The 25250-nt window shown below is 34.4% G+C and overlaps 1 protein-coding gene across 1 annotated transcript in view; it reads right to left on the reverse strand.

Annotated features, from left to right (window-relative positions):
• IPO11 (importin 11) overlaps window positions 1-25250 on the reverse strand; it is a 193482-nt gene that overhangs the window by 108760 nt on the left and 59472 nt on the right. The window contains exons 9-20 of the mRNA XM_077751422.1: window positions 24474-24544; window positions 21809-22001; window positions 21029-21181; window positions 19400-19443; window positions 17892-17982; window positions 15177-15224; window positions 14391-14496; window positions 11637-11763; window positions 7686-7719; window positions 7336-7376; window positions 5904-6020; window positions 782-895 (exon numbers count right to left, since the gene is read on the reverse strand). Coding sequence (XP_077607548.1) covers window positions 782-895; window positions 5904-6020; window positions 7336-7376; window positions 7686-7719; window positions 11637-11763; window positions 14391-14496; window positions 15177-15224; window positions 17892-17982; window positions 19400-19443; window positions 21029-21181; window positions 21809-22001; window positions 24474-24544 — 1139 coding nt within the window. The remainder of the gene's footprint in view (window positions 1-781; window positions 896-5903; window positions 6021-7335; window positions 7377-7685; window positions 7720-11636; window positions 11764-14390; window positions 14497-15176; window positions 15225-17891; window positions 17983-19399; window positions 19444-21028; window positions 21182-21808; window positions 22002-24473; window positions 24545-25250) is intronic.

A 25250-nucleotide genomic window follows, 5' to 3' on the forward strand; every position in this document is an offset into this window, starting at 1 on the left:
CTGTAACAGTTCACATGACAACTACAGCCTGTATATCACACTCTTAAATTTGAGATTCCTCTCTGCCTGTTGCACAACCCCAACACTTCAAAATCAAGAGGACTAAAACCATATTCATTTCTTCCCTCAAAGAACTCACCTGTTTCTCTACACGCTCAATTTATGAAAGGGTAAAATTTTTATTTAGATCACAAAAAGAAGAGTAAAAATGAAGAGTAAATTTATGCGGAAAAGCTGTGAATACCAAGCAAAGTGTGTGCAAAGTACAATGGACTGCGCAAATCATGGGTCTATCACCACAGGAGACCACTCGATCTAATGAAAGGAATCATCTTTAAAAAGGAAAGAATATTTTCCATATGTCAAGAAATGTCCCAAGTCAGCACACAAAAGTCATTTTTAAAACTGTTTAAGATCATTCATGAAAAAGACAAAGAGAGAGGCCTTTCACTACCATTAAAATAAACCACATGAAAACAATGAAAAATACATAAAAGGGGGAGGGGGAAGCAAAATCCCAGAATCTTAAATACAGAGAATGAGTGTTTCTGGGGNTCCATTTATATAATAAAGAGGGCCCAGAGAAAGGAATTTAGTCAATAATACCCTATTAATGTTTTATGGTGACAAAGGGCACCTACACTCCTTGTGGTGAACACTAATGTACAGGACTGTCCAATCACCTATTGTACACATGAAACTAACAGAACACTGTATAGTAATCAGACTTCAATAATAAAAATAGAAATATACTAGATTCAGAAACTGGAAAGTAACTTACCTGAACAAGGTGAATAAGTGTTGTCAGAATAGCACATCTCAACATATTGTGTTCTTCACTCTGCTTCCAAAGAAGAGGCAAATACTGTACCAAACATCCTACATACGGTCGTATCTATCACAACAGAAGGAGGGGAAGCAAAAAACTACATTAGGAAAGAAGGCAGTTTCCTTCAAGACACACTGAGAGAACACTATTAAGTCCTAGGCAGTAAATATTTAATATTTACTAGGTGAAATATACTATGTATATATCTTCTTAAGGATAAATCAGAGACCTAAAGTTCTATGGTAAATATTTTTAAAGAATTTAAAATAAGTACCAAATTTACTGCATGAAATAAACTTCAGGAAAACAACATAATACAGCCAGTTAATCAGAGTTTAACAGAAAATTCTATTATATCCTGGTTTTTTTTTTTTAATAAAACAGCTTACCTAACTGGAAATTACACTGTTTTAAAAAGTCAGCATTTACTCATACATTCAACAATTATCTGATGGCATCCTCCAGTTAACAGGCCCTGAGGACAAGGCACCAGAAAGAAAAGAATGTAAAGGTTCACTTACAAACCGTTAAGAGTGAAAAAAGGTAAGTATAATGATAAAGGGGTACAGGAGATATTTAATGAAAACACAGAAGAAAATCTTTAAAAAAAATTTTTTTTTAATGTTTGTTTATTTTTGAGAGAGAGAGAGAGACAGAGACAGAGAGGGAGAGGGAGTGAGTGGGGCAGGGACAGAGAGAAAGAGAAAGAGTCTGACAGGGACAGAGAAAGAGAGAAAGAGTCTGAATGAAGCAGGCTCCAGGCTCCGAGCTGTCAGCAGAGAGCCTGATGCAGGGCTTGAACTACAAACCATGAGATCGTGACCTGAGTCGAAGTGACGCTTAACTGACTTAGGCACCCAGGCGCCCCAAGAATACCTTTCTTAAAATATACAATCGTTAAGAGCGCATAGATTAAGCTAACAAGTTTTAAAAATTAAAGATGAAAATATTTATTTAAAAATAAGCCCTGAAACACAGCATAGCTTGACAATGAGTTTCCTAAGAAATAAAAGGGACTTAACACTGAAGCTGTACAGCCCTCCAGTGTCTCAGTTGGTTTATGGTCATTGTATCGGGAATCACTCTGATGAAGAGTATGCTTCATGATAAACAGAAATACTAGACCTTCACAACTTCAGCAATAGCTATCTCAATCCCATGGATTAAAATTACAAATTGCTCCCAGAAAAATGAGTTTACCTTTTTGGCTTATAAAACACCTCACACTAAAAGGGTATCAAAATATGTGTAGAATTTGTTGTCCTTGGGGACGCAAGGAAGGTTACAAAAGACAAGTTAAATATTTGCCTAAATATTCAAGCGAGATGAAACTGAAAAAATATTACAAGACTCTTCATTTATTATATATCACCTTATCTTCAAATTTTGAATTCTACTATTATTTATTGAACACTTAATCCTGCTAAGTGCTCTCTACCTCAGAGATCACTCCGATTAGCTTATTAAAAGATCAATCAATATGTAAAAACACAGGTTTTTAAAGCATCTAGCTCATTCACACTTAGCAGAAAACAATATATAACAGCATGTTCTACTGACATGGAAAATAATATTCCATGTTTTAATATTCAAGTGAGAACACTTTCCAAGAAAAGGCACCAAGGGAATATATGCTTTTAATTACAGATAAGGTAGGTTAAAACCAAAGTACCTGGGTATATTCAAAAGTCATAAAGTATTTACATCCTAAACTTAACTATACATTAGAATTTATGACATTCTAAATTTAAATTAATGCTTCAGAAATAGAATTTCAATAATCACCCACAGAGTTACTGTTGCAAAAGATATCCCCCCAAAACAGGGGTGCAGGGCTGGAGATTAGAAAATAGTGACTGGGTGCCTGGGTGGCTTAATAGGTTAAGCGTACCACTCTTGATTTCAGCTCAGGTCATGATCTTACAGTTCATGGGTTCAAGCCTCGAGTCAGGCTCTGCAATGACAGCAGAGAGCCTGCTTGGGATTCTCTCTCTGCCCCTCCCATGCTCACACTCTCCTTCTCTCTCAAAATGAATAAACTAAATAAACTTTAAGAAAAGAGAGGGAGACCATTAGAGCCAAATATGTTTCCTTAGGCAGAAAAGGAGGAGGTTAAAAACCACATTAATGGGACAGGTCAGAAAATCTTATATGGACTTGATATTAGATAATAGTATTACATTAACGTAAGTTCCCTGAGTCTAATCAGTTATAGGTAAGAAAAGAAGTCTAATATTCTGGGGCGAAGTGCCATGATGTTTGAAACCAACAGGAATTTGTATACGCACATAGATTAAAAAAAGAGATTAAAACCTGCAAGAACTAGGTGAAGGATATACGGGTGTTGACTTTTGCAACTTTTCTGTATATTGAAAATATTTCAATGCAAAGACATAGAAGAAAAAATATTGCCCATATACAATTGTGCAAATGATTACCACCTATGGGCCATTTCAAAAGGCCAATATCAATTATTTGCTCAACATCTAAAAAAATGCATGGAATTAGGAATGTTTACTAGACACTGGGCTAAGTAATAACCCTATAAGAGAAACTAAACTATCAGCTTAACACTAAAGAGATGAAAAAGTACACCAAATGCACTCATCTTTTGGCAACTCTACTCAAAAAGAAAATAAAATAGAACACAGGGAAGTACTACAAGAATTATAGTCTTACAAGTTAGGTCATCATATATAGGGAGGTATCCACTTTCCCTCCTAACACATTACTGAAAATGTGAAAATCAAGTATGTGACAGCCTAAGAAATGTTTTAAAAAGGTTTCCATACATGGGGACTTAGATATAATTTTCACAAAATATTAAATATTTCACACAGGCCCTTTTATTTTGTTCTTTTTCTTCAAAAATGCAGAAGTTCAAAGACTGCCTGCCTGACACCCAAACATGATGATTACCTGTTTCTTCTATGTATTTATTGGATCGTGCAATGGAGTAATTAATCAACTACTTCTGCAAAAAGCAGAGAAAATATAATCTTTAAATACTTGTATATTATATTATAAAAATGCTGACATATCACTGAATCTTCAAAAGTAAAGCATTATGTGTTATCTTACTGTTGTAAGACGACTCAAACTGTTTTTAACCTAATGGACAAAAATGAAATTTAGCGTATGAAAGATAGGTCAATGTTATATAAGTGGTAGGGCTGTTCAAAGGTTAACAAAGGAAAGTTAAAGAATCAGACTACTGAAAATATTTTTCATGATGATTTCCTGATTTCTGAAAACACAATACTACTGGATAACTCTATCTTACTATTTACTCATGACAGAGTCACCTGAGTTGCTTAGGCGGTCTGTGTTCTGAAAGACGCATATGGACAAAAAGACAAAACCACGTCTAAATTTACTAAGCATGAGTGGGGCACCTGTGTGGTTCAGTTTCGTGTCCCATTCTTGGTTTCAATCTCAGGTTAAAATCATGGTTCATGGGTTCGAGCCCTGCATCAGGCTCAGCACTGACAGTGCAGAGCCTACCAGGGATTCTCTCTCTTTCCTGCTCTCTGCCATTCCGCCACACTTGTGTACACACACGTACACAAATAAATAAAAATAAATAAATAAATAAATATTTTATTTATTTCTCTCAAAATAAATAAACTTGAAATTTTACTAAGCATGAAGAATTCCAAACTAGGATTAAAAAGATTTAGAGATTTAGGAGAATGTAGGTAACAACATTCATTTCCACCAAAAGAAATCATTAATACATTCCATTAGCCAGATGGTTATCTAAGGAAAATTATAAATAATGGTCATAACTAGTTTCTACAATTTTCTAATGAATAATTTATTGCATTTGTATGATGATCTAAAGCATACTGCACGTGTAATAATTTAATACTTAAGAAACCTCTGAGTGATTTCAGAATTTTTATTATTTTATACACATGGACACAAACTTAAAGACGTTACCCAAATTAAACAGCAGAGACAGGCATTTGAAAGGAGTTTAAAAGATTAACTACATGTATGATCAAAATCTTCCAATATTCTTTATAAACCAGTATCAAAATGAAATAATGTAACTAATGTAACGAGTAACCCAAACACTAAGAAAATTGTAAGATAACACTTTTTGTAGACACTCGGACCCAGATCTGCCCAAAGTGACTGACAGTGACTCAGAAGAGCTGCTGGAGGGGGAGGTGACTGTGAATGTGGGTAATTCCACCAAGATGTATGTACTTTGTCAAGTTCCTTACAATCTCAAACTATTTGAGATAATAAATTCCAATCCTCACCCAAAGGTTTTTGTGAGGTTTAAAGGAGATATAATTGCAAATCATTTAGCATGGAAGTTCGTAACTTATCATTATTCAGTAACTGATAGCAATTCTCAACAGTTACTTTAGAACGAGTTCAAACTACCAGAATTCACTAAAAGATACAGGAACAAACTCCAAATCTGTGGATGCGAAGTCAGTTATCTTACCCTAGCATCTCACAGATTTACTTCAGTACTTTCCGAACAAGGATATGAAGAAGTGAACTAGGATATGAGAAACCACAAGGATAATTAATTATAAGGTAGTTTCTTGGATTATCAGTTTTTTACACGAATTAGGAGACACATGGAATCTGAATAACTTACTAATTAACATCTGTTGAGGACTTTATATATAATTTTTATATTTAACTAAGTATGGACATAATGTAAACCAAATTGCTAAGCACATCTAATTCTGAAGGTAAAAATAATTGACCTCCGAAAATAGCTGCATTTGCTGACACACTTGAGGCTATGTCCTCAAACACACTGAATGTTAAGAAGTATTAAGTATAAACTAGATCTACTAAAAGAGATAAAAACTGCATTCTGAATACCTCTACATAACTAATCCCATTTTTAAATTTTTAAATTTTAGCTTTTAATTTTCTCAAATCTTTTTGAAACTCAAGTACCCGTGTCAATATAAGTGAAATCAATATAATTGGAATTTTAATGCATGTTTTAACTTTTATACAATGTAGACAAAGCAACGCTATTACTGCATCCTACATACACTCTACTCAACTGACATTTCATGTTTTACAACAAAATTACCTGTATGTTGACTCTTTCAATCACACAGGAAAGGACATGCAAAACATGCATCTTTGTGTCACATTCTGTAACTTGCTGTAGCAGCTGAAAAAGTAGTGTGAACATGGTTTCCAAATACTGCAGGTGAACAAAAAATAAAAAAGGGGGGGGGTCATAACAGAAATAGAAATATCTTCACAAACTGAAATAAGAAATAAAAATAAACCATATTGTCAAAGCAATCATTAACAGTTTAGCAACCGAAACCTCAGCGTTACCTAAAGAACTTTAAACTGTTCAAGCTGTCAATATTTAGGAAACATATTTTTTTTTTTTTTGGTTTTTGAATTTTTTTATTATTGCTCAATTGGTCTATTTTGGAATTTAATTCATCCACAAATGAATACTATTTTCAGTGGAAAATTGTGTCTAAATTTTGTGTTTTAATTTTATATAGCTAAACTAAACTGCTAACATTGTCTGGTCATTGTCCTTCCATGGGTGCCTGTTGCCAATCACAAGATGTTTGCAAAGTGTACTCATTAAAGCAAAAGGAATACCAATAACTACACTCACACACCAGCTCTCTGATGTGGCCCTTAACATATGCTGCATGGAGAGCTCACTTTCAATAGATATATGTCTGTTATTCAAAGAATGACCAAATATTTATTACTGAGAAATAGAAAACAAATATCCATGTCTGGCTGTTAAATCCTATAGTACAAAATTACAGTAGGATTTAACAGGTCACAGGACGGCAGATACTTACATAAAACAAACATGTGATCTTTCAGATTGTTAATTTTTAAGCAGATTTCTATAACATATTTATTTCATCCAAACCTACCTAAGGATTCTTTTACTAATGAAAACCCTCTCTACAAGTTTCTCCATGTACAACCCCCACAAGTACCAACAGACATCTTCCATATAACTTTCTTCTTGCCCAGTCTCCCTGAGAATAATTACTAACTCTACAATCTTATCAACATATTTAACAAGCGCTTACTGAGTACCCTTTAAGTGAAACACCATGTGAGCTGCTGGAAGTTAAGTGAAGAATAAAAAGATGAGCGAGTAAGACCTGGTGTTCTACTATTCAAGTATTTTACAATCTAATGCAGGATACAGACATATATATACAAAGATATAGTTGAGGACTACAAGTAACAAACACAGATAAAACAAAGTTATTACATGTTCTATAATTGGAAAAAAGATAAAGTTTAACTGTTACTTCCAAAGCAGTTAAGGTAGTTAAAAAAAAATAAGTAGAATATAAGTAAACAATTACATATAAAAAAATTACCAGTAAAGGTAACTTCCAAAATCATCTTAATGTACTTTTAAAGTTGAAATTAATATTTACACGTAATTTCAGTTATAAAACAATGCTTAGTTTTCAAAAGACATAAGCAGAAACTGTGATCAATCTTAAAAATATTCTCACCGGCAGAAACTGATCTGTTCTAAATTCAAAATCATCAACGGGTAAAGAGTAGTTAAGGAATATTGAGAATGCATGAAGTTTATCAGAATAAAATAGATCTAAACCCCAAATATAATAAACTAATCAAAAACTATATTTTAAACTATCTAACAAGTTTTACCAAAAAACCCTAGTTATTTAAATGTGTTAAAATTTTTCACAATGAAGTGTTTTTTTTATTTTAAAGATTTTAAGTAATCTCTACACCCAACATGGGAATGGAACTCACAACCCTGAGATCAAAAGTCACACACTCCACTGTCTGACCCAGCCAGGTGCCCCATCAAAATGAAACATTCTTTAAAGGATATTTAACTTCAGTGTTGTAGCTGTTTCGATACGGACCTAAAAGAAAGTACATCATGAGATTTTAATAATTCTGGAACAACTAAATATCACAGAGATTATTAACATCTAGAAATAGAGGAACATTCCTCTTATTTTGCAACAAGACTTGGAAAAGTAAACTAGTGTCCATTCCAGTGTCCTGGGTCTTTAATCCAGGGGGTGCTTCCAGGAAAAAGAATAATTGGCTATAAGTGTGCAACAAGAGTGGGGCTGAGAGAAGAGTATGAAGGTGCTGCCACATGGGTAGCAGGTGTCCGGTGAAAGTGAGGGAGGAGAAATTGGAAAAAGGAGGGAGAACAAAGAAGAACACACATTCCCATGTGCAACCACAATTACAGAGAATCCTTGAGATAGCCACAGATCCATTCTGAGATTTCCTAAATGCCAAAGTTCACAAATACAGAAAGATTTGAAAAGGTTCCTAACCTTTCCAAATCTTAATTTCTTTGTGTGTCTGCATGTTACCCGGGCAAATCACACCACAACAGCATAATCTCCCTATCACACTCCTTCAAGGATTATGTGGGACTTGGTCAGCTAAACCGGCACAGGCTACCATACACAGAGTTTCCACAAAACGTAACATGAACTCAAGCCATGACTAAATTCTGTATTTAGTTAAATGTTTCAACTAAAGGAAAAAAATTGACTCAATTTGTATTATATTCCCCCAGATCAAATGACAATGTCAAAATGTAACACAACTATCAGAGATAGAGACGTATTCCACCCAGTGGCCTTTGATATGATAAAATTTATCAACTCTTATTCAACATTTGCTTTATCTGGCAACTGCATTATTTTTTTAAAGATTCGGCCTTTTAAAAATTTATTTATTCATATTTACTTATTTAGGGGTAGGGGCACAAGTAAGCAAGGGGCAGAGAGAGAGGGAGAGAGAAGATTCCACACAGGTTCCACACTGTCCGTGTGGAGCTTGAAGTGCTGCTCAAGTTTGCCTGAAACATGGCTTGACTGAACTCACAGACCATAAGATCAAGACCTGAGCCAAAGTTGGATGCTTAATCGACTAAGCCACCCAGGCGCCCCCCGTTGCTATACTATTTGTACTCTGTTGCAGCTAGTCTTGTGACAACACGGTTATAAGATTAGGAAGCCACATAGACAACCAGAATTGGTCAGGATTAAACCTATCCCAACCCTATAGAAGCACTCAAGCAAGAGAATGTAGATTATGAAATCCAGAGAACATTTAGATTCATCAATATCTATATAAATGTGTGCACATATACCCACATGTACACATCTGTATGTAGTACCTATGTCTACATGTTTGTATAATGCTGTGTGTGTAAATATGTGTAGAAAAGTATCCTCCCACATTAGCCAGCATTTCTCACAGGTTGAAATTAAAGTAATATAAACACTAGAAGGCCAAAGTGCAACCTTAACTTGGACCTTACTAAACACAGTCTTAGGAAGTAACAACAAAATTGGGGCGCCTGGGTGGCTTAGTCAGTTAAGCGTCCAACTTCGGCTCATGTCACAATCTCACAGTTCGTGGGTTCGAGCCCCGCGTAAGGCTCTGTGCTGACAGCTAGCTCAGAGCCTGGAACCTGCTTCAGATTCCGTGTCTCCCTCTCTCTCTGACCCTCCCCTGCTCACACTGTCTCTCTCTCAGAAATAACACATTAAAAACAAAAAAAGAAGTAACAACAAAATAATGGTGGCAGGATAAAACAACTGTACAAAATGTAACAATGAGATGAAATCATCAGAAAATACACAGGAAAAGGGCAAAAGCTGAACCTACAGTAGTATTCCCTGAAGTGTATTCCTTGGATATTACTGTATTTGTCATCTTGGATAGTCACAATGCAAAGGTACATTTTAAAAATCCCCATCAGTCCTCAAGTAAAGAGGACTACTGGAATACTTAGCTCAGTGATTTCTAAACTTATCCAGCCATGACACCCTTTTTCTCCAGTAATGCTTGTTGGTATGTAATTAATGTTCCACTTTTAAAGTGCAGAATTATATTTCTCTTATTTGTATTGGAGCAGATTCATTAAAAATGAGTGGAAGATTCAAAAAAATTCTGTATTTCCCTAATAAAACTGAAATTTAATCCTTTTATAACACTTTCATAAAACATTTAATGTCGTCTCTCTGATACCTCTGACAGAAGAACAAATGTTTCCAACTGGGAATACAAAAATTTAAGCCTATCTTTATCTAAAGATATTACAAAAGTAAACTCAACCCAGCAAACAGTAATCTTAGAAAAAGCTAGGTTTTATTAATAAACTCCTTAGAATTTAAACATGGTAAAATAGAACTGGATTCCCTTGTAACTTCCCACACTTAAACTATATAATAATTACAGCATTATATTTAGAGTAAACTCTTAATTATTTACACAAAGGAGATAATGGCCAAGTGAAAAATCCAAAGGTCATCCCTTTGGAATATACTGGGCTTCTACAATAAGTTTATTTATTTATTTTTTTTAATTTGAGAGAGAGAATGTGCACAAGTTAGGGAGAGGAGCAGAGAAAGAGAGAAACTTAAGCAGACTCCACACTTAGTGCAGAGACCAATCCGGGGCTCATTCCCACATCCCTGGGATCATGGCCCGAGCTGAAACCCAGAGTCAAATGCTCACCCAACTGAGCCACCCAGGCGACCCAACACGCTTACCTTTCTAATTATGTGTCCCTTCACAGAACATTAAAAGTAGTTTACGTTACCACGGTACACACGTGGAAATGAGACAAGTATGGCCCATGCCTTTGTGGAAAAACAGGCTGATAGGATGGGTTCACAAAATGTTTTAAAGGAGTATATTGAGAAATGATTAAACAAGATCTCAGCCTAATTCAGGGGCAGAAAAAAATCACTTAGTTTTACCTAAAAATAATTTGAAACTGAGGAAAAGACAACTAGATTCAATCTTTTCAAGACTATGATGGAGTCAAGCCTAAGCCCAAGACAAGGAATATGTATAATAAGTCCTGAATATATTCACTCAGGCATAAAATAAAGCACCACAAAAACTATACTACACAGTGTTCAACTTCTTAAAAAACAAAAACAAAAAATAAAATCTCTAAATAACTGACTCATATATAAAAGTAGCAAACTTACTGCTTTTAAGGGAATAAAGCAACCAAGAAGCCATTAGCAAGTTTTGAGCGACCAAAAATCATGAATATTCTATCAGGGTGCCTGGGTGGCCTAGTCGATTAAGCATCTGTCTTCAGCTCAGGTCATGATCTCATGGTTCATGAGTTTAAATCCCACACTGGGTGAGCTCGAGCCCACCTTTGGGTGAACTCAAGCCTCACTCTGAGTTGGCCCCACTTCTCCCTCTCTCCTTTCTCCCTCTCTCTCTCTGCCTCTCATGAGATTCTCTCTCTCCCTCTCACTCCCTGCCCTTCACCCACTTGTGCCCTCTCTTGCTCTACAAAAAAAAAAAATAAAGAATATTCTATCAACACTATAAAGAAACCAACAATTCCAGAGGCTAAAACACACACACACACACACACCAAGAAATCTTTCAAATATCAGAGACAATGAAAAATTAACAGTGAAGATGAAATAGATAGTGCTACCTCAAGTATAAGAATCACAAAATCTATACTGAATAAGAAAAACAGATGTAAGCTAAAAAAAGGATCTTTAAAAAATGTCATCTTTGACTCTTATTTTAAAAAATCATAAATTCTAGAGAACTAGAGTTTAGTTAAACTTCTTTTCACTGACTACTCATGGTAAGGGTAAATAATTAGCAAAGGACTTCCCTCCCTTAAATCAAACTGCTCACCAAGGAGTAACTACAAGAGTGAAAGGTTACCAACATTCTAAATCTATAAGCTGTTTCTGAATATGAAGTTTAACATAAATTAAACTTAGAAAAAATAGTCTGAAAACATTTAAGGAAAACATACCACTAAGTCTTGATCTTGTAGCAAGTTACAAATTGCCTCATATAACATGGGTCTTAAGTCAGACTTGAATTTCACAGAAATCCACTGACCGATGAGCCAAATCACCCTGCGTCGCAATGGCTTATATCTGAGTAGGGAAAAATCATGAAATTAAAATGGTAAATATTCTACAAAGTATATTTCATTTAGTATATTTTATCATTTAAATTTAAAATACAGTAAGGAAGTAATCTGTATTCTCATCATAAAAGCATAAAAGCCACTTGTAAATGTACCACAGTACACATATAACAAGATGAGCTAAACTCTCAAACTGAAGAAGTGTCCTATTATAGAATGTGACTACTATTATCAAAAATGATTGTATTTTTAAAGCTGTAAAACATTTGCAGTAACATTATACACAGATCTTTCTCTATGATCATCTTTTCTAAAGGAAATGAAGGATCTTTAAAGCAAGGAAAAAACCCCCACAAAACTATAAACAATTACGTATAATAATTCTACCTATAAAGTCTCTTCTTGATACTATATAAATTTTAGGGGTGATATAATTGTTTCTGTGTATAAAGAGAATAAGCTAATATACCACATTTTTTTAGAAAATTACAAAAGTATAAGATGATCAAGCACATACAAAGAACTGCTCATTAAAGTTGAACAATAGGTGTTTAAGTATTCTCTGCCTTCAAAAAGTTTATTAACACACCCAAAAGAATTAAAAAATGTAAAGCTATATACCAGGATTTCAGAAAAGGAAGAGAAAGGAGTGGGTGGGGGAAATGGCAGTTGAATAGCCTTTAAGCTAAACGGTATTTAGGCAGAAAGTCGAGAAGATGCCGTTTGAAGGGATAAGGACTGTTTAAACAAAGTCTCAGCAGAGGAAGTAAACAAGATGTTTATACAGCGCAGTGGAGGAACCACAGGACCATCAATTCTGATCTGAGATCTCTGAGATTCAACATTCTATTACAGATAAAGAGAACAAAGCTCAGAAAGGTCAAATTCTAAGTTCGCTAGGACCACAGTCACTTCTGGGCAGAGTTAAAATTAGGAGTTAGTATATTCCTCAAAATATGGTCCCTGGACCAGCAACATCATTATCTTAGAAGCATGACAGAATCATACAATCTGACCCAGACCCTAATATATAACCTATATCAGGAGGTGCATCTTAACAAGATCACCAACAGATTCATATGCACATTAAACTTTGAAAAATACTGGTCTAGATCAGCTCAGTCCAGAAGAAATATAATGTAAGCCAAATATGTGATTTTAAATCTTTTATTATTAGCATTAAAATAAGTAGAAAGCAAAATTTGAATATGCTTATTTATCTCAATATATCCAAATTATTATTATTTCAATATCAATACATATTTTACTCTAGGTTTTCAATTTAAATTCAAGTCATTCCCTCAGTTTTTTTAAATCATTTCAACTACTCAATAGCCATACGCAGTAGCTACTGTACCTGAAAACACAGATCTAGAATAAATAGCCTCTAGGCTTTAAGGACAATCAAACCACACATGTCTTCCTACTGAGGCTTTCTCTAGATCAAAGGTTCACTAACTTCCTGTGGGCAGAGTCATAATCCATCTTATTCGCCACATACTTTACAAAGCATAGCAAACTCACGGAAAACTTAAAATATTTAATGACTGAATAAATGATTAACTCAACAAATAAATAACTGGTCAAAATGACTTTTTTAAAAAAATGTTTATTTATTTTGAGAGAAAGCAAAAGCAAAGGAGGAGCAGAGAGAGAGGAGACAGAAAATCTCAAGCAGGTTCCACGTGTCAGCACGGAACCTGACTTGGGGCTGGGCCTGGGCTCAATCTCACGAACCATGAGATCATGACCTGCACCAAATCAAGATAGAAGGCTTAACCAACTGGGCCACCCAGGCACCATGGTCAAAATTACTTTTAAATCATCTCCAACACTACAGCTCTATGGCTCTCAAGTTTTATAAAATGAGATATATATGGATGTCTTCTATTCATTCATCCTTGCAGTTAAAAAGCGCTACCTATGACTACATAACACATTCTGATAGGCACCACATCTACAGAAATAAATCAACAAAAGAAAAAAAATTACAGAAAATATGGAAGTCCTTTTCCCTTATATTTTGGTCATTTAGTACCTTAAATTAGTCAGTCAAGTACTTAAATGTATATGAAACTTAAGAACTGAGGAAAGGCCTAAGTGTCAGAAAACTCTGTTGAAGTCCTGTCAACACAACACAGGACTAAAGTATGTCCAAATTCTTTCTGCCATGGTGTCCCTTCAACCTATCTCCCCTGTCCCAGACTTGCAGGATGCTCTGTATGGTCTGATGCAGTCACCTTTCATGGCTAGCCCCTGTGTTAGATTACCTCTTACAGCAGGCCCAGCTCATGCTAGGTATCCCACTGGCTTTCTTTGTACACATTTTCTTCCCACATTTCAGCGACCTCCATCTTCCCTTACCTTTGCATAAAATTTCCTCCTGCAAAGTATCTTATCTAACATCATACATTTCATACATATTACAATCACATTTGAGGTAAAATAACATAACCGACTTTTTTATTTTTCAACTAACTGTAAATGTCACAAATCTTTTCTATACTAGATACTATCAGCTAAGCCATACTATAACTTTTTAAAAATTTTAAGCAATTTTAACGCCTTCTTGTCTTTATCAGAAAATTAAAAAGGTAAAATAAGTGTATTATAAAGACCAAGTTTTATACTTGCCTATTGTGAATGACTTGTAATTCTGGAAGAAGTTGGTTTTTAAACCACTGATCAAAATCAACACTGTCAAACAGCTCATAAGCCGCTAATCCAACAGCATTATACACTACAAAAAAGATTTGAGAAAAAAAATGTTTAATTTCAGATATTGGGTGAAATGTTGTGTCTATGTAAGAAACTAATCCTTAGGAACTACTTTAAAACATATAGTATGCTAATAAAGGGAAATATACAATGTTAATCAGAGAAATTACTTAGAGCAATTATAGAAACATTAAAATTATTTTATACTATTTTTCCTAAACAGTCCTTAGTGCTTTCAAACAGAAAATCACATTCATTTAAAAATATTCAAGTCAAATGATAAGTATTATAAAATAACAGCTGCTTCCAAAGGGACACAATATTTTATGATCTGGTCCCTATATACCTGCCTCTCTTCGTCCTCATCTCTCACCATAACCGCTTATGCTTTATGTTCCATTTAAACCAAAATACTCCCAGTTAAAAACTTAACTCTGTCTCTTCCCTTTCCCTTCATATTTTTGTACATACTGCTCTTCTGCCTGGAACCCTCTTCTCACACAGGCCTCCTCCACTTGCTCACTCCCACTGATCCTGGGGATCTCATATTACACTTCTTTAGGAGCCTTTCCCTAGGCACACCAAAACAACTCAGTGCTTTTCCAACATACTACCTGACTGCTACCTATTTTAGCATTAATCAACTGGTACTATGTTATAATCAACAAATAAATGTTTTCAAATCACATTAGTTTAACATACCAGCATCTTTGATTAATAGTGCATTCATATCTTCCACATTAGTGGGCCCTGAAAAAATAAGTTTCAACAAGGGTAAATAAAACTAATTTTTAAAATATATTTTATTCAAACTCAATTTGTTAGTTTCTCATTTCATTTGAGCACAATAAATTTCATGATATTAAATATACATGTGAAGGTAAAGCCTAAGTTTTGTAGTCATCTTTGAGAACACAGGTACAAGATGTAAAGCCATATTACAATTTTAAAAACCATTGTAACATATTTGAAAAATGTCATGTCTAACAGTTTAGCAAAGTATATGCCACAAATTGCTAAGTAGCATGTGATACATTATATCCTGATTATAAAAAATAACTCTCAAAAGAAAATAAAAAGATAAAGATGAATCCCTCAAAAGAAAAGTTTTTTAAAAGAACAAGCACAGGGGTACCTGGGCGGTTCAGTTGGTTAAGCGTCCAACTTCGGCTCAGGGCATGATCTAGCAGTTCATCAGTTATAGTCCCAAGTCAGACTCTGTGCTGACAGCTCAGAGTCTGGAGCCTGTTTGGGATTCTGTGTATCCCTCTGTCTGCCAGTCCCCTACCCTCACTCTGTCTCTCTCTCAAAACTAAACTTTAAAAAAAAAAAAGCACAGGCAATTCACACAAGCAGCTCTAAGTATAAAACTTAACTCAGATCATTACAGTATATTAAAGGATGACAACACAATGAAAAGTGCAAGGAGAAACATGAAAGCCATCATGTAATATGGAAACTTGAGAGTAAAAAGTTGGCAGTCTCCTGGGGCACCTGGGTGGTTCAGGCTTTAGGTTAAGCATCCAACTCGATTTCAGCTCAGGTCATGATCTCAATGTTGGTGAGTTCAAGCTGCATGTTCAGCTTTGCACTCACAGCATGGTGCCTACTTGGAATTCTCTCTCCCCCCTTCCCGTCCCACTCCCACTATTTCTCTATCAAAATAAATTAAGTAAGCATTAAAAAAAAAAGGGAAAAAAAGGCTGGCAGTCTCACACTATTGTCCAGAAACGATGGTGCAATGATTAAGCCATGAAAAACACAGTACTTAGTAAGTCTATTGCTCTAGGATACAAAGATTTTGATCAAGTTTATCAAAGCACTCTTAAGTGTGAATTCTTAAGCTCACCGGTCTAATATGATGGAATAAATACAGCCCTAAATAAGCAAACTGGTCCACAAATAGAAAGAAAACAAAACTCTGAAATCACTGAATACCTTACGAGCACCAAACATATCAGAGTGTAACCTAAGTAACTTATCCACTTTACTACAGTGGTCTAAACAAGTAATAGTAAATGGATGGGTGAAAACAGAAATGACATTCTAAACTCAACAAAAAAAGTACCTTAAGCAATATAAATATCATCAAAATTCAATTAAGAATTTAATTAATAACTATACTTTAGTAATCCACATGACAATACAATTAACATTAACACTCCAATTCAAAACCTGATAGTTTTTTCCCTTGGTTTATAATTTAAGCAAGAACACTATCTATTAGGGTTTTTAGAGAACAAAAGCTTGCAAAGTGAGCTACCCCCTCATTACTACGGACAAGATCAGGCATCTCCTTCCCTACGGTAGCTTCTTTTGCTGTTATTTTCCTGTACCATCACCTTCTCAATCCTTCAGCCCTTACAATGTGATTCCTGACCCAACAATTCAAATGATCTTTTGTCTCAGGAGATTTCACTGCCTTCTGCCTCTTCCGTCACTGGACACTTCTAATAGCATGCTCTTCTGTCCAGGATTCACCCCCATACTGTTCCCTACATCTTTGCAATAGTTTCTTACCTGGCTTTTTTTGTAGGACCTTCACCTCTTCATACTCCTAAAGGTGAAAATCTCAGGGTTCAGTCTTTGAACTTACTTTTCTTCTCCCAAGGCTCCTTCTACACACTCCAAAAGGAAAACTCTATCCCCAACCACTACCAACAACGGTCTCCCGGTCATTAAGATTCTAAAGTTCAGGATCATGTCTGATCACTTTCTCTTGCTCAGCACAATTAGTGTACCAGGCACTGGGAATTATGTGTGAACAAGACATATGATCACTGCCCTTTTCCCAGAATTTACAACATAGCAGAAAAGTCAGAAATGATAAATTGCAGCTAATAATAATTACTTGTGTCGCTGCAATCAAAGTAACAAAATTTTCACATCACCATACTCTCTTAAATCCATTACCTTCTTTCCATTCCAACTGCTACCATTCTGAGCCTAACATTTGTTATTTTAATCTTTTTTCCCCACTGCTTTCTAAAGCATGCTCTAGGTAGACTACCTCCCCACCCAATATACTTGACTGCCTACTTTTCTGCTTCTGCTGCTAGTGTGTTTATGAGAGCAAACTCCAACTATTATGTTTAATGCCTATCTCAAGGTTGCCTTCATCAACTGCCCATTCTTGTTCTCTATCCTGAGACTTCAGCTCAGCCATGACCTCACGGTCTGTGGATTAGAGCCCCACATGGCAGGATTCTCTCTCTCCCTCTGCCTCTCCCTTATTCACACAACTCTCTTTCTCTCAAAATAAATAAACTTTGAAAAAAAAAAGAAAAAGAACACATTCCGGTCTTTCTCAGATTTCTACCTACTATATGGTGTAGGAAATACTGCATTGCACATAGCAGGCATTCAAACTATCTTAAGTGAACATGAATTAATAAAGTATCATAAAATATACCTCACCTTGAAGTGTTTGCATCATTTCTAGAAGTACAGGAGTAAGAGTCTGATTATATTCATGGAATATATCTATAAATAGTACTTCAGTGCAAGGCTAGAGAGGAAAAAAAATCACATTTCCAGTGACAACAATGGTATACTGTACTGATTAATTCTATGATAAAGAAAAGAACACCCATTCTTAAAATCCTAAACTCCAAAAATGTTTCCAATTTTTGACATTTTTACATAAACCAGATAACAACTTGTATAAATATACTGAGGGATAAAATCAAAATATAACATGATTCCTAACATAAAAGAAGTTTATTTCGCTATTTTAATCATTTGACATTATGCATTCAAAAGGTAAAACTACGAAGAGAAAGTAACATTTTTTTATTTTAATTAACAATTCTTTAAATTAAAAAAGCAATCTGAAGCCGCATTCATTTGCAGATTCAGTACTATAATTGACTGTATAAGAATAAATACATTAAAAATTATAAATTTTCTTAGCAATGATAGAGGAACAACCACAATTCATGAATTCAATTCACCACATAGAACAATATATCTTTTAACAGACACAAACAGTAATAGAAGTCAACGTTAACTACACAAACAGAATGATCTTTCTTGGTTCTTAAAAGTACTGAATCACTGTATGTTTCATAATATAAAAGAATTACACATTTTGAAGGTACTATGCTTTATGTTTTAAAAGAAATCTGATATACATCTGTAATACGTACAGATGAAATGATATGTCACTCAAATACTCGCTTTAAAATAATCTAAGTTGGAGTTGGGGTCTACTTATATGAAACAAGACTAGCCATGAGGTGGTGACTGATAAATGAGGTTTGAGATACAAATTTTAAAAAATTAAGGTGGTTAGTTTTTATTTTTTAATTTTAAAGCACTAATAATTTTTCTCATTAATAATCTCTCTGGTTTCCCATGTAAGCTTACAAAACTAAAAACAATTACATTTTCCGAAAATTTTAAAAATCATGAAAATTAGATAAACACAAGTTTTCATTAAAAAAGTTAATTCAAAGAATATATTTGATAAATTTTTCTCAAATTTGGCCATACCAATAATGTATGCTTAGAAAGCATTCTAGAATTAAAACCAGTGGGCTGGTCTCTGAGAATCACACCAAGTGGTATAAGAAATAATGTATCAAAAAAAAAAAAAGCTTTAGAATTACTGAAATACTTAGGAGAGGAAAAATATCATTCCAGCCAAAAAGACGTAGTTTTCATTTTCAAAAACATTTCTTATTTCTGCAATGACAATTATTTTCCAATCAGTATGACTGCAAAATGAAGAACAATTCAGTTTCCAAACCCCCAAGTTGACAACAACAAAAAAATTCAGGTTAAAATTCATAATTTAATTAAGTACTTTCTTCTCAATGTGTCCACTTTAATGCTTGGCATCTTCATTAGAATATTATTCTCTACTAAGAGTTAGAGAAGCATTAAGCATTTCTCTGCCAATTTTTCTTTCAATCAATACTTACCCTCAAACTGTACTTCCAAGAATCTCCTCCTGTTTCTTCCACTGCTGCAATTAAAAATATGACCAATGACGCTCTCTACAACTGCAATAATGATGTTTCCAAAATCAGAGTTTGAAATACAAAGATTTTAAATAACACCAGTCTATTTCCATGAATGGTTTTAAACATTTTACTGAAACCAAATCCCTGGGAAAACAAGACCTTACACAGACTTCTACACTACAGATCATATCTGTGAATATCAGTCTCCTATCAAGTGCCGACACAGCATTCTCATTTTCATTAAAAATTCCGAGGGGGGGCGCCTGGGTGGCTTAGTCGGTTAAGCGTCCAACTTTTGCTTAGGTCATGATCTCGTGGTTCGTGGGTTCGAGCCCCGCATCAGGCTCTGTGCTGACTGCCAGCTCAGAGCCTGGAGACTGTTTCAGTCTGTGACTCCCTCTCTCTCTGACCCTCCCCTGCTCACACTGTCTCTCTCTCTCTCTCTCTCCTAGAAATAAACATTAAAAAAAAAATTCTGTGGGGAGGAAAGCTTTAAATGTTTGTCACTTCCAGAGTATCTGGTATCATCTGATTGTACATAGTATAAGCACTCAGATACAGCTATAATCCTGGGTATTATTTCATTTCAATATAATAATTTTTTAATATGTTTTGTGAATTAAAATAATTAGTCACATTTCCCAAAAATTTTCAGTATTTAAAGAAAATTTTTTTTAAAATAAAGTACTTCAGGGTCTTTTATAGATCTAGGAATTCAGTGATTCATATTACACTACTATATATACTACATAAAGAAAGCAATATGAAACACAAGATTTTAGCTAAAGGAAAAAGCAAAGACAAAAAAGAATATACATATATATATAATGCTCTATTTTCTAAATGAAATAAATTTATTTTTACATAACAAAAAGAGGGAGAGATCTTCCAAAATATTTACGGTATTCTTAAATTATCAGGAAACATGAACAGAATAACAAAAAGTCACCCAAAGGAATGAAAAAAGGCAAAAATTTAGCCTATGTCTGACCATGGCTGAAGTAATTCGCACATAGGCACTTTATTCACATACACCAGGTACTTTATTTATTACGCAGGCCATTTCTTGATTTTCTGTAGGAGTGACTCTAATACATTTATTCTATTACTAACACTCAAACAGATAAAGAAAAGATCTGGGAAATTATTTTCATCATCAAAAAATTCAATTTAAATTAAAATTTAAATAGGTCATCTATTCCGTGATTCAGAAATTTTCCAAATTTATTTTTGAAGTAAAAATTCCTACAAATAAAACATTAAGATGGAATGAATCAAAACCTGATAAAAGAAACAGGAGGTTTTTTTGTATTTTTGTTTTAAACTATATAATACGTTCATAGGAACACCTAAAAATTTTAAAAGGTCTATTTTTGGAGAAAACTCCACATATTTGAAAAAATCATTTTCTGCTTCTCAATTTGTTCTAATGGATAAGAAGAAGAAATGTTTATTTTAAAAAGCCATGATTCTCAGAACAAAAGTATTATATTAAAAATACAATGTTATACTTATCACTCAAATAGATGATATTTATTTAGAGAAGGGGGAGAAAAGCCATGGGAAAACTGAAAAACTGATGCTTACTAAAGCCTTCTGGGTCTTCTTCCCACATTGTCAGTTCTTCCTCAGTTAATAGAAAGTAATGAGAGACTAATCTTCTACATATCTCTGTCAAAGTGGGATATGTAAAGAATGCCATCTTAATCTTATGTGCTTCTAAAGTTTCAGGACTGCTATCTAGAAAACATGAAATTTCCAAGTTAATCATACATTTTACCCAAATTGGATTATGTAACTTAAGTGAATCAAAAATATAGCGTACAAATTTTCATTTTTATTAAGGGAAAATTTCAAAGACATTTCTTATCTGCACGACAACACGTCATCTTGTGGCTGTCCTCTCACTAAGCTTGTATATTACCATGCTGTATTATCACATCACAGTGAAGTGGCTTATAAACATATTAATTCTCTCTCTCTCAGAATTTCTCATTCATCTTGTATACGAACACATGAATGAATTCCAATGTCTGGAAGTAACTTCACTTCATATCAAGTCAGAGAAAAATTAATTGTACAAATAAACACAGCTTACAACATTAACTGCACTGGTTACTGGAGTAATTAATCCTGAACCTGGAGGCTTCAACTGATCTTTGTGCTACAAAAGATAGTTTACTAAATGTATTATATAGCCTTTAAAGCTGGCACTCACACATTTAAGTCTCTAACACTTATCTCTATTTCATGTTCCAGCAACATTTTATTTTTCAGACTTAAATAAGATTTCAAAAAAATGCATAAAAATAGCAATTATTTCACATTTGAAATAAGTAAAAAAAAAAACTACCAGTAAGGCATTACCTTCAAAATTTTTGGATGGCTTATAAGCATAATTTTTTACAATCATCTTAATAAGATTCATGCACTGAACAATGAATCGCTCGAATGTAACGCCTTCACCGACTTCTGTAAATACATAGCTTACAGAAAATTCCAGTGATCTCTGAATTAGAGGAGTAAATGAAAATGGATGCTGATCCAAGAAGTCCAAAAGCTATAAAGAAAAAAATTAAAGTGTATTTTCCCCAAATTCATATAGGAATATAATCATCCAGAAGTACATCTTATATTATAAATTGGCAAATATACATCTAGCAAGTTTTGAACCTTGGTCACAAGTCCACATATATGCAGTTTTGCATGTAATACACATGATTGATTTCTTGGGGTATATCATATAATGTGAGTTATGTCAAATTATATCTCATGACAGCTATTTATATTATTTCTAATACAAGGTCCAAAATAGACCCACTTCATACTTAATTCATTAAGAATGAGTAAACAGCAGGACGCCTGGGTGGCTCAGTTGGTTGAGCATCCGACTTTGACTCAGGTCAAGATCTCAGGGTTTGTGGGTTCGAGCCCCACATCGGGCTCTGTGCTGGCCACTCAGAGCCTGGAGCCTGCTTTGGATTCTGTGTCTCCCTCTCTCCTTGCCCCTCCCCTGCTCACACTCTGTCTCTCTGTCTCTCGAAAATAAACATTTAAAATTTTTAAAAAAAAAGAATCAGTAAATAGTAAACAAAAATTTTAAGTATATAAAGATAGGATTTTAAAAAGTAATAAGGGTAAAAAAATGAAAAAATTAGCCTGCCTTTCCTGCATGAACTGTATTTCAATTATCAAATAAGTTGATGAGTGAGATTTCTTCTTACAAAAGAATTTCGGCTAATAAATGTCATCATTCTGTAATCCCTTATCAAACACCAGATCTAGGGGTGCCTGGGTGGCTTAGTCGGTTAAGTGTCCGATTTTTGCTTAGGTCATGATCTCACGGTTCGTGGGTTCGAGACCCGCGTCGGGCTCTGTGCTGACTGCCAGCTCAGAGCCTGGAGCCTGTTTCAGTCTGTGATTCCCTCTCTCTCTGACCCTCCCCTGCTCATGCTGTCTCTCTCTCTCTCTCCTAGAAATAAATAAAACATTAAAAAAAAAAAACAAAAAAACACCAGATCTAGGCCATGATCGTTAACAGTTTCTAAAACAATCAATAGGGGAAAAGCTGCTCAGGAACTTTAAAGAGCTCCCTCATCATTTCAGACAACTCAACATTGTATCTTCTGATGTGATGCAATACAAGATATACACAGAACCACCTGTGAAATACTCCTGCCCTCCTCCAAGAAATAAAGCTCAATATGATCAAGCCTCTACAAATTTATAAGATATATTGGAGGAGGGGGGGTAGAGAGACAAAGGAACATAGTAAGTAACACATCAGGATGCAGGAAGCCAATTTAAAAACATGAAAAACCCGGGGTGCCTGGGTGGCTCAGTCGGTTAAGCGTCCAACTTCGGCTCAGGTCATGATCTCACGGTTCGTGGGTTCGAGCCCTGCGTCGGGCTCTGTGCTGACTGCCAGCTCAGAGCCTGGAGCCTGTTTCAGATTCTGTATCTCCCTCTCTCTCTGACCCTCCCCTGCTCACACTGTCTCTCTCTCTCTCTCTCAGAAATAAATAAAACATTTAAAAAATTTGTTATAAAAAATGAAATGTTCCAATTTTTAAAGTTTTAATAAAGTCAGAGATTGTAAATATGAACTTCATAAATGAAATTATTTACGACACCACACAGCCCCACTGAGTAACCACATGATGACATTTTACTTTGCTTTGTGTTTTTTTGTTTTTAACTTAAAATACCTGAGTCAACTTTATATTGGATCTCGGGAGATAAGGTGGACTTTTGCTGTTTAGGCTAGTTAGAACATAACGTGGAAATAAGGAGAACTGAAACTAAAGGTAACTGCTACTTAACCACACAAATAAGCACAGCTCATTTCTACTTCTTTTCTCCCATCCCAGGGAACAGACAACCTTAACTCTATTAATGAAGCTTCACGAAAAAGGGAAAATAGGCTATAAATTTAGATACTGCTAGATGTCTTCAACTACCTGTTTCAGTTCAATGCAGTTCTCAAACCACATCTTCCTGACTGCTATAACTCAACTATATATACTTCTCCCAACTATCCCTGGCCCAAAATTTCATAAAAATCACTTTCTATAAAATTTAGTTTTATCAGAAATTTAGACACACTGCCTAGCAGAGTGTACTCATATAATTCTATTCAAAAGGTATTTGATATTAATCATGATAATCTGTCATTCTGAATATAGTAACTTCTTGATATTATGCTGCCAGATTAGCTATCTTCTTTATCTCTGCTTTTATTCCATAGGCTTCAGAATAATAAGCTTCAGAAGACTCAACTTCCCTAATATTTATTAGGTTTGTCTCTTTCTTTTTACATCAAAGTGACATATACTGATATGGCATATAAACTTAATTATTACATTCATTCTAAATAATTTCAAGATACCATTTTTTTTTTACCTTTGCTGTAGTCAGAAAATAAGGTACTTTACACTAAAGTGAGATTGCACGCTTATATCACTTTCCTTATTAAATCTGAGTATGTATATTTTATGTAAGAAAACATACTTAAGGTAAAAAGAAAACTTACCACTTTAGTAAAAAGAATGATGGTCTTTTCCAGTCTGTCTCTACATACATTATCTGTACCTATACTTCTACCTGTTAAAAATACAATCCAAATTATTAGTATACGTTTAGAATACTCCATCAATTCATAATCAAAACAATGACAGAACTTTGTACAAAAATACTGTCAGGTATATTTTCACCTATTTTGCATTACAAATCCTTTACTGTGCTTTCCCAAATCCAAAAAATTAATCATAAAGTTCTTAAAAATCAGTACCAAGACTTAGAGTTTTCATGCACACAGTAATCCCTAGTGCCATACTCACAAAATTAATCCTAAAATACAAACTAAGCCCATATTAAAGGAAAAGGGAGGAGCATTTTTTATCCACGGTATCCAATCATATTTTTAAAATTTAAATTAGTTATAGTTGAAATTTTCTTCAAGCTAAGTAAGTAAAAACAAAGTATTCAAAGATTAACAGACTCATAATTTTTCCTACATCTTCTGACCATTTTCTTTGGATAATTTCCCCAGCATAATTAATTTTGTACATTCAGAATAGTATCCACTAACCCACCAACTGCTCTCTAAACATACTCTTCCCGTTCATCTTATCATTTACATCATTCTCCTCTCCTGGGAGGACTACTATTCTTCCCTCTGCTTCTCCACAAAGTAACCACAGAAAATGACCATTTTTATTAAAATAAACTACTTTATGTGAGTTGTCTTATTAATCATTTTCCCATGCACAGTACGCAAAACAGTGCCTGGAAAGAGACTCAATAATGC

The sequence above is a fragment of the Crocuta crocuta genome, unplaced genomic scaffold (genome assembly GCF_008692635.1).
Source record: "Crocuta crocuta isolate KB4526 unplaced genomic scaffold, BGI_CrCroc_1.0 scaffold91, whole genome shotgun sequence".
Taxonomy (NCBI): domain Eukaryota; kingdom Metazoa; phylum Chordata; class Mammalia; order Carnivora; family Hyaenidae; genus Crocuta; species Crocuta crocuta.